The sequence below is a fragment of the Eretmochelys imbricata genome, chromosome 1, assembly GCF_965152235.1.
Source record: "Eretmochelys imbricata isolate rEreImb1 chromosome 1, rEreImb1.hap1, whole genome shotgun sequence".
Lineage (NCBI taxonomy): Eukaryota > Metazoa > Chordata > Testudines > Cheloniidae > Eretmochelys > Eretmochelys imbricata.
Genome location: NC_135572.1, coordinates 239,861,746 through 239,872,291, shown reverse-complemented (window position 1 = coordinate 239,872,291; position 10,546 = coordinate 239,861,746). Strand labels below are relative to the sequence as shown.

Genomic DNA, 10,546 nt, shown 5'->3' with positions numbered 1-10,546 from the left:
AAAGAAGCAGAGTAGAATTTTTCCTTCCCTTTGTCTGTAATAGTAAGTAAGAGTGATTCAAAAGGGTTTCTATGGGGACTGGTATGAAATTAGACTTTAACAGGACATTGTCAAGATTAGGCTGGTCAGATCCCTTTACTTCTGGTTTTATTTTATCTGCTTGCAAATTCAGTATTAATGGGTGATTTAGATATAACTAATGTTTTTAATCTTGTCTCCTTACAAAAGAGTGTATTGCCAATATTTGACAACATAGGGTAATCATGCCTGGTGTGAAGATGGAAAGATTTGTTTGTAGCTTCTAAAGACTTCTTGTTAAAACAATAGGAAAATGCCAGGATCCTGTCTCTTGAGTAAACATCTTGAAATCAAGTACAGATTCAAGAGCTGTATTTGTATTACTTTTCATCAAAAGCATGGTAGCTTTAGGTTCCTTTTGAAATATTCTGCTAAAAGGTTGCATATCAGCTAGTGTAAAAGATAATAATTATACTAATCAGTCTTAAAAAATAACTTTGGGGGGGAGGGTGTTTTCAGACTGGTTTAGTGAAGGGGGAAAACATGCCCCCAAGATGTTTTAAGTGATGTCTTGACTGTCATGGCTATGTAGCACTCTGAAACATTTTGAGCTTAAAATGTGGTGTTGCTTTTAAGGCTAAAGAATTGTGTATATGTATGCAGTAAATGCTGAACCATTTAATGGTAGTGGAAAACAATGCTTCAGTAGCTTATTATTTTCCCACTAAAATATCGGCTACTCTAGCAAAAATGGAATAGTTTGTCTTCTGAATGTGTCACTTGTTGGTAATAAGATCTATTTCAATATGCTCTAAAGCAGCTTTTGGGTATCACTAAATTGAAGTGGGTAAAGCTAGCTAGTGGCAGTCCTATGCAAGACCTACAGTAACTCCTCGTTTAATGTTGGATTTATATTCCTGAAAAATGCGACTTCAAGTAAATCCAATTTCCTTATAAGAATTAATGTAACGGGGGTTAGGTTCCAGCGATATTTTTTTCACCAGACAAAAGGCACGCGCGTGTGTGTGTACACACAAAGTTTTAAACAAACAATTTAATACAGTACACAGTGATGATTGTGAAGCTTGGTTGAGGTGGTGAAGTCAGAGGGTGGGATATTTTCCAGGCAATGCCTTACTGCTAAATGATGAACTAGCACTCCGCTGAGCCCTCAAGGGTTAATACATTGTTGTTAATGAGTTATAGCGCCTCACACTCTACAAGGCAGCACAAATGGAGGGAGGGGAGACAGCATGGCAGACACACACACTCTGTGTGTGTGTGTGAGAGAGATGTGCATTGCCCCTTTAAGTATGCTGACCCCACTCTAAGTACATTACCTTTTTAAGTAAATCTGCAAGTTGAGAGCAGGTGCTGCCAGCAAGCTACTTCCATCCTGAGCCCTGTTGTGTTGTACCCCTCCCCACCTCCGCTCTATGGAGATGGGGTAAGCAGGGGGACACCCTGACATTAGCCCACCTCTTCCACCCTCCCTTGCACAGCAAGCAGGAGGCTCCCAGGAGCAGCTCCAAGGCAGAGGGAAGGAGCAGCACATGGCAGTGGGGGAGGGACAGCTGAACTGCCAGCAATTGGTAGCCTGCTGGGCAGCTGCCACACAGGGAACTTAGGGGAGCGGGGAGCTGATGGGGGGGGGGGCGCTTCCGGTCCACCCTGGTTCCAAGCCGCCAGCAGCTAGCTGCAACGGGCTGCTCTTCCTGCAAGCAGTGGATAAAGCAGGCGGTTGCCAAACAAGGTTAGAAGGGAGCATCGCACAACTTCAAATGTGCATGTTCCCTAATTGTCACCTTGCTGATCAATGTTAACTAGGACGACTTTAAGTGAGGAGTTACTGTACATTTAATAGGATTCCTGCCTCTTATCTTTGGATAAAGTCACTCAACATTATATAGCTGTTGTAACTCTTAAGACAACACTATATTTTTGAGTATTTAAAATGGCTAACAAATAAAGAATGACTTTCAAGGGGAGTTGACACCTAACCTGTTCAGGCTCCCTTGAAAATCTTGCATTTTGAGATGGTCCCTCTGAGGCAAGGGTTGAACAGATCTGCTGTTCTGCGGGCAGACGGCTTCAGTCTGCAAGGTTGTTAAGCCAGTACCTTTAAGCCTAAATTCTTTAGATCAGAGGTGCTGGAGCTAGTGGTGCTGGCTTGAAGTGATTTCTACCTTATCCAGGGTTTACAGTTTGGTTCAATGGGTCTCAGCACCCCCGCTATACAAATTGTTCCTGCACCTCTCTCTTAGATGCTGGAAAACTTCACCCTAAACATAACATTTTATGATAGGTTTACCCTAAACTTTTCAAACAGCTTCAATATTATAACACCCTGGGTTGATTTATGAAACAGTGGATATGCTCATTGACTTTAAACTTGTCTAACTTGCTATCGCTTATACTAAGGATTTTTAATTCTTGGAGGCAAATGGAATTTTGCAATCAATAAGAGAAACCTGCTGGTGGTGTGCAAGGATGGCTTCTGAGAAGACATTGGAAGAGAGTCAGGGTATGTGTAGGCTTCAAGCTGAAGATCTGATTCCCAGCTCAAGCAGACCTATGAGCACTAGCTTGGCTTGAGTTAGCATGCTAAAATTGTAGCCTTGGTGGTTTGGATTGCTGCTCCGAGCATACACCTCGTATCATCTCATGGATTCATGTTTGTTGCAGTTGGCCCCACCTGTCACCATGGCTACGTTCTATTTTGTTAGCATGCTAGCTTGATCAGAGCTAGCACAGGTATGTCTCCCCAAGCTGGAATTTAAACCTCCATCTTGAAGCGCAGACCTGCAGCCAGAGAAGAAATAGGAACTGCCCAAAGAAGGGCACGTTAGGCTATCTATGCTAGTCTTTGTTAACACAAGTTTCCTGCTGTTGCCACCACAGTTTCATTGACGCTCTGTATTCTAACAAACAGGGCTCCAACCACTGGTGGTATTGGTCATCTAACCTGGCTCAGATCTAAATAGTTTAAAGATTAAAAACACAGTTTGTGGCTGATGCCTTGTCCACACTCTTATGTCTACTGGTGCTACCACTGAGGAGTTGCTGTGGGGAGATGGGGAGAGATGCTAGGGTAGACAAGACCATAGTGGCATAGGTGAGTTTTCCTAAAAATAGAAGCTGGGAGGATTAGGACTGCTTAGTCTGGAAAAGAGAGGATAGCAATAAATAGACTACTGAATGATCTAAAGAAGTCCAATCTGATGCTCCAATTGGAGTCACCTTTTTAGCCCCTGCAAAGCCCAGTGTCCCCTTATTTGGTTAGACTAGGCATGAAAAGGATAAGTGTTAACTTTCACTTTCTCAAAAAAGGGGTGTGTGTGTGTAAACAACCTATTTCTCTTGACAATAACACTAAACACAAATCACTATAAAGATCTACAAACTGATCACTAGAATTAAAAAATAAGTAGCTGCACTTCTTTCCTTTATGCAGCAGAAGACTAGGAGGAAAGGATTTCCGGTTTCCCGCAAACATAACTTTTATGTTAAATGAGTTCCTTTAAATGTGGAGTCCTTTCAGAGAAGCCTCTTTCCAACACCTTCAGAATCTTGAAGCTAGCTCAGTGCACAGTAATGTAGCAATTGTCGTGGAGTCTGTGAGTGGGCATGGCCCACTAAAATGCTAATCCTGGGCCCCTCTTTCATTTCATGTAGTACCAGAACAAGGTGGCTTTGAACAGTGGGAAACTTAAAACTAAGTGTTTTGTGAAAACACCGCATTTAAAACTCATGGAACTTGCTGTTGCAAGCTGATATTAAAAGCTTGCTATAAATACTAGTTCAAGAAGTCATAAGACTAGTACAGCTGCAGTTGTTTTGCCTGCAATTGTTGGACATGCTACTGGATGAAAGCAGAAGTTGATAATGTCTAGAGAGTATAAAAGGTAGTCTATGTAAATTCCTGGATAACTGTTCTTCTTTTTAGTCCCTTGGCCTTGTGCTTATATGGAAAGGGCAAATGTGCCCTAATATGTAAATAAAACAACTCTAATAAAAAAAACCCCTTTAATGAGACTTCAATTTGTGGAAAGAAAAACCTAGAAAAATATTAGTTTATTTTTAAAACCATACAGTTAGTCAAACTTCTTTAAATCTTGATATTAAAAAAGGGGATGAATTTCTTTTCCTTCTCTCCCCCTGCCCCGTAACCATCTTGAGTTCTTTAATTATTTTCAAATTAGATGAATTAAGACTTACAAGAAAACACTCAAATGTTATCCCAGAGTTTCAGACCACCACTATCTGCTGTTTTGTGTAGACTGCCTATTAGATACAGACTGCTGCAAAGAATGTTTAAAACAATATTTCTGATTTTTGTGTTCATTTTCTCTCTTAGATACTTTTCAAATAGAAATCAGTGATGTCTTCTGAAAATGTAACTAACAAACGTCATCATAATCCAGTGGACAGCATTTGCCGAAAGATCAAGACTATCCAGATGATGGACCAAGTCTCTAATCCTGCTTTACAGATCCCAAAGTTTCAGTCTAGGAACTTTGACAGCCCACAGACTAATATCAAGAAAAACTTAGAGGAGATATTGAAGAAAAGGACCTTTAAAAGTCATGAGACTAGTGGGCCATATTTCCTAAGCCCCAATAGTGACAAAATTTTCTCTCCATGTCCGCAGGCCGCAGGCCACAGACGATGCATGTCTGATTTCCACACTGGCAATGCAACCTATTCAGTTGGTAAAAATAAAGAGAAGATGAGAAAGCCCTGGCTACCAATGGGCCAAATTGAGAGTTCTCCACCCCTTCTCAAAAGTGGAGAGGCTAACATCCGTATGGGTCAACTATCTGCAGCTTCCAATGTCGAATGTAAAGACTTGACTCGTGAGGATAACTACCTTACATCAAGTCCCAACTTGCCTTTCTTAACGACGGTCCAAAAGGCAGAATGTTTTGCCTTCCAATCTCCAGTGGTGAAGAGACTATCTTTGAGTGAAAGAGGTAAACAATTCCAATGAACACTTAAAGTATCCAGCTTTCTTTTCACCAACCCCAAACATTAGGTTGCATAATGATGGCTGTCTCAAAGGGTTGAACTTAATTCTTTAAAAAGACCTGAAACACCGCACTGAGGGGGCATTTGGTCTAAGTAAGCGTACTGATCCTTTTTTTTTCTTTTTATAAAGACCTAGTCTAGAATCTTCTACTTCCATACACTCTGTCCATGTGTATAAAGTCTACAGCATAGCCATATTTAGTTCCCAAGACTGCAAATTATAATGCGTGGGAAGACCCTGTTGACTTCAGTGGGTCTCTGCGCAAATGCAGGGATCTGCCTCATGTTAGCTGCATGATCAAAGATTTGCTGTTTAGGTTACAACACCCCTGGGAATGTCATGTAAATTATGCTGTCGTTAAAAACAAAAATGTAGTTGGAAGTAGGTCACGGTAACTATGAGAATTAGATGGAGTATAACGTATTTATCTCCCATAGGATGGAGACTATCATGGGCGAATAATGCTGACAACACCTATGATGTAAGCTTGATCTGCGAAGAAGACTTGTTGACCACTATCTTCTGTGCATGTGACACAGAACGCAGAGGTGTCTTAACTTTCCCCCCCCACTTACTCTATTTTTTGCTCTGTTAATTTCAAGCGTTAAGTCTTACTAAAATCTCTTCTTAAGAAAATACGTGTGTGATATGTATATAGAGAGAGGATGGTCTCCTGGCTAAATCAAAGGGCTGGTCATTTGGGGTTCTGGTACTGTCCTGGCCTTCCCACAAACACCTAGGATAGCACATTTAGTCATCTAGTCAGTCTCTCTCTCTGTGTTTTCCATCTGTAAAACAAGGGAAATTGTCTACCTGAGGCAAAAAATGTTTGCAAAACACTTTGAGATCCTCTGAAAGGTGTCCTGGAAATGCAAATTCTAATGGTGTCAGTGAAGTAATAGGATTCTTTTCTTAGAAGTCTCCCCTTGCCGCCTTGTCATTGTACCTAGAGCTACTTATACTTTTTTTTGTACAATGTTTGTGGGAAAATCTTCATGTTGGTTGAAATTTTGATGGATTATTTGTTGTGTTGTAGTGGTAGGGGGGGGAGGTGTAACTTGCCATTTTCCTGCTAGCTCTTGATATAATTGCCTAACAGAATAAAAGACTAACTTTCATCAAGTGCTTTCCTTTTTTAAGGAGGCAGCGTTGGTGTTAGTGCATTAAAATCCCAACTCATTATTGTCTAGAGAATTATTGCTGTGGGATCAGGGTTTCACCTCAGAATTTTTTTTGGCGGGGGGGCGGTTAAAGCTCTGAACTCTTAATCCTAAATTTTCTCCTGGCTTCTACCTCTCCAGGTCACACTAGAATTTTTCTGGTCAATAGCTGGTCTAGAGCACCACAAGTCACTTAGACATGCTACAGCACAGATTCAGGCATGCTATGAATGCATTCCAATCACATTGTTACAATTTATTGCCTATATAAAATAGTCTTGACTTCTGAAATCTGGTACAAAGACTGATTATATTTTTAAGGAAAAGTAGCCGTTTCCAAGATAGTTGATTATCTGAAACATACAACTAGCCGGGGGTCAGAAGACAGTGGTCTTGAAGAGCTGTGCAACATGCTTGATCCTGATAAAAGGGACATCTCAATGGACCTGGAAACATACCATGCTATCATGAAAGAGTGGATTGAAGACTGTAAAAGAAAATGGTAAGTCTATCTTTTTGTCTTCTGATTTCACTTCTAATCTATCTCTTCTATAAAAACAAGACAGTAAGAATAACTTGTCTGGTTTGCAGTGTTAATATGATGGGTGTATGTTAGCATACGGGAATCATACAACTGATAATGACCACAGGATGGCTTTTCACCGCACAACTTCCTACATAGTTTATTTAAAAAAAAAAGTCTTTAAGAAATTAAAGGTCATGCTATATTTTAAGGAGTAAGAATATATTATCGGGGTGTGTACGGTATGGGACTTAAATGTATTTTAATAGAATGAGTGTTAACTACAGACTGTGTAGGTAGGCTAGAGTGAATCTATTTTGAGTAACCTCATGGTTTACTTGCTTCAGGGAAGATACCACGAAGGAGACGACAAATACAGAAGATTCTGTGTTTAAATTGCACGAGAGCATTCTAACAGGTGTGGAATATTTCTTTCTTATGCCAGAATACTCAACTTTTTTTTCTTAAACTAAAACTGGAAAAATCTCTTTCAGCAAAAAAGACTCCTGCTAGGATAAACATTACATCAGGAAGTTTAGAGGCCTTGGGTGGAGATGTGTCCAAAGGAGACCTGTAAGTTTTAGTCATGCAATTAAACCTAATACAGGTGTTTTCTCTAATCTGAAAAAAATGGACGATGGGATCAAAGTGCATTCCTTTGCACTGTTGCTGGCAGTTGTTCTTAAACGTATTTGATCAGGCCCCCTTCTTTATGTCTGTAGTAGTTTATGCCTGCCCCACTGGCTGCCCAGCCAGCAGCCACCACTCTCCAGCCACCCAGCTCTGCAAGGAGAGTGGTGGCTGCTGGCTGGGTGCCCAGCTCTGAAGGCAGAGCTGCTGCCAGCAGCCATGTGGAAATAAGGGTGGCAATACCATACCATGCTACCATTACCTCTCAGCTGCTGCTGGCAGCAGTGCTCCCTTCAGAGCTGAGCACCTAGCCAATAGCCACTACTCTCTGGCCACCCAGCTCTGAATGCACAGTTAGTGTTTGGTTCCCCCCCCCCAAAAAAAACCCCCCCAACTTCTCACATGCCCCCCTGAATACATTCTGTGCCCGCCACTTTGAGAACCTCTGGTTGGTAGAGCCTCTTTGGACTTGCAAACACCCAGTTACACAGTCCTTGTTAAGAATAAAACCAGCGTTCAAGTTCTATACAGAACTTGGCTTAATTTATCAACTGATGGTCATGTGCCTGCTTGTAATTTATGCTGATTCCTCTTATACCATTTGCTATACTGAAATTTTGCTAATTCAGCTTTGGTTTGCTAGTGTTCACTGATGAGAACTAATGGTGGGAATATTGTTCTCGTTCTTTCAAAGTCTGATATTAAAAAGTAGTGTGTTTAGGGTCTGATCTCAAAGGATGCCCAGCCCTTAGTTCTGTTGGGTTTTTTACTAATTTTTGGGTTTCACTGATGAACAGCACCTTGATACTTATAGTGCTCGATCACTCATGATTTTGTGTTCAATTTGCCATACAAAAAACATTAAAAATTGTGTACTCCTCTGAGCTTCCAGTTTAGGCATGTATCTAGCTTTGAAATTTTCACTTCTATCAATTTTTTGAAATATTGCTTGTGCTAACCACAGGCTTTCAATGGGGTGGGGGGTATTTTAAAAATTATATACTAGTTGCCAATGACTTCTTATGAGAAAGTGATGATCAAACACTCTCACCTTTTTATCCTGTGAACACTTACACAATGAATATTGCCCCGTTAATGGGATTATTATGTCTGTAAAGTTATTCATAAGTGTGCTTGTAGGTTCAAGGTCTTGATTTGGTGATGTTGTGATAGTATCAGAATAGAGCAATTGCCTACCAACTTAAGAATTGCGTTCAGGCAAGTTTTCTATTCACATTTTACCGTGTTGGAAGACGCATACTGAGAAGAACAAGGAATTAGGATTCATTCTTTCTTGAAAAAAGAAAAGGAGTACTTGTGGCACCTTAGAGACTAACCAATTTATTTGAGCATAAGCTTTCGTGAGCTACAGCTCACTTCATCGGATGCATACCGTGGAAAATACAGAAGATGTTTTTATACACACACATCATGAAAAAATGGGTGTTTATAACTACAAAAGGTTTTCATGGTGTGTGTATAAAAGCATCTTCTGTATTTTCCACAGTATGCATCTGATGAAGTGAGCTGTAGCTCACAAAAGCTTATGCTCAAATAAATTGGTTAGTCTCTAAGGTGCCACAAGTACTCCTTTTCTTTTTATGAGTACAGACTAACACGGCTGTTACTCTGAAACCTGTCATTCTTTCTTGAATACAGGGAGACATCTGACTTGATTATCTGTGTAGCAGACCTTCAGTTCAAGAATCAGAAACTTCAAGAGGAGAACAGCAAACTAAAGATGGCAGTTGAAGCATTGGAGGAAACCAATAATAGGCTAATGGAGGACAATGAGGATCTAAATAATCAAGCAAAAAGGTGGAACACTTTCATCACAAGTTCAGTAATTTTTAACTCCTGCTGTCTGGAAGTGATGACCAACTGTGCAAAAACTCCCCATGCTAGACCTCTCGTGTTTAGTGTATGAAATTGAAAATAGCTGGAAAAAGTGGTTCCCATTAATTGATCTGATAAGTCGAGGAGGAGGAAGAAACGGGGATCCCTTCCAGTTTTTCTTAGTTCAGTACTTGGTTTGACCCTTTGTAATTAAAGGCTCTGTGATTAAATGTTAGTCCTAGAAGTTTATGCCCACCCTCCCATGATGCCTCACTGTCTATCCATGCCTCTGGGGGGAATGTAGGTAGCTTGGCCCAGATCAGCAAAGGGAGGTGGGCCTTGTGATGCTAAGCATCACCACACCTGACTTTTAGGTGCCTGGGAAACCACTGGAACTGTGAGAGCCACAAAGCCTGCGTTGGCTCCCTGTACAATGAAGAGGGAGAGATAGGCACCTAAAGAATGAAATTCCCAAATGTCAGCCCGTGAGGCAGATAGCTGCCTAAGCTAGCTCATGGGAAAAGCTGGCAAAAGGTGGCGTGTTCTAAGCCCTGCCCTTCTCATGGGGTTAGGAACTGATCTCCTCTGTTTGCAATCCAGAACCCCTTTCCTGGAGTCTGGCAGCTTAGATGCCTAAGGCCCCCCCCCCACCCCCAAAAGAAAATTAGGTGCCTTCCTAACTCAACACAAAACGGACCAGATGGGCGTGGGCAGAGGAGGAGGAAAAAGAGGACTTCACTTTAGCTCAGTGGTTCATATACTTAGCTGAGATGTGGAAGATCCTGGGTTCAGTTCCCCACTCTGCCTGAAGAAGGGATTTGAACAGGGGTCATCTCACCTCTTTAGTGAGTGCCTAACCACTGGACTCGAGAGCGATTCTTGCTCTCTCTGGCCCAATTAATATTTTAAATTATTTTTAAAGTGGAATAACTACAATGTGACTAACATCAGAATATGCCATAGTCTAATGGCCTGAGAGGTGGGGAACCCCAGTTCAAATCCCTTCTGATTATCAGGCAGTGTGGAGAATCTGAACCGGGGTTTCCCACCCAAGATGTGGGAATCCTAACTGTTGGGCTAAAGGTACCACCCCTCTCAGCCATTCTGGGTGCCATGAAGCACGCTCCACGCATGCCAAATGTATCTGACCCCACCGGCGCGCAAGATACCCTCTGTCTGTCTTTTTTTCGGTTTGCGGATCATACTGGGCCGGGGATTAGGCATCCAGACACCTAGAGTAAGGCAGCAGTGTGTGTGCCCAGAGGTAACCGTTTGGGCAGCTCAGGGAATTTTTTCTAGGGTTCGTTGTCAGCCAAGAGCAGGTTTTGTAGCTTTTATTAATTCTGGAGA

At 41.5% G+C, this 10,546-nt stretch overlaps 1 protein-coding gene across 1 annotated transcript in view; it reads left to right on the top strand.

The window, feature by feature from the left end:
- Positions 1–4,399: 4,399 nt before the first annotated feature.
- IRAG2 (inositol 1,4,5-triphosphate receptor associated 2) overlaps positions 4,400–10,546 on the top strand; it is a 60,989-nt gene continuing 54,842 nt past the window's right edge. The window contains exons 1-6 of the mRNA XM_077826347.1: positions 4,400–4,991; positions 5,485–5,595; positions 6,529–6,709; positions 7,078–7,148; positions 7,225–7,303; positions 9,020–9,178. Coding sequence (XP_077682473.1) covers positions 4,400–4,991; positions 5,485–5,595; positions 6,529–6,709; positions 7,078–7,148; positions 7,225–7,303; positions 9,020–9,178 — 1,193 coding nt within the window. The remainder of the gene's footprint in view (positions 4,992–5,484; positions 5,596–6,528; positions 6,710–7,077; positions 7,149–7,224; positions 7,304–9,019; positions 9,179–10,546) is intronic.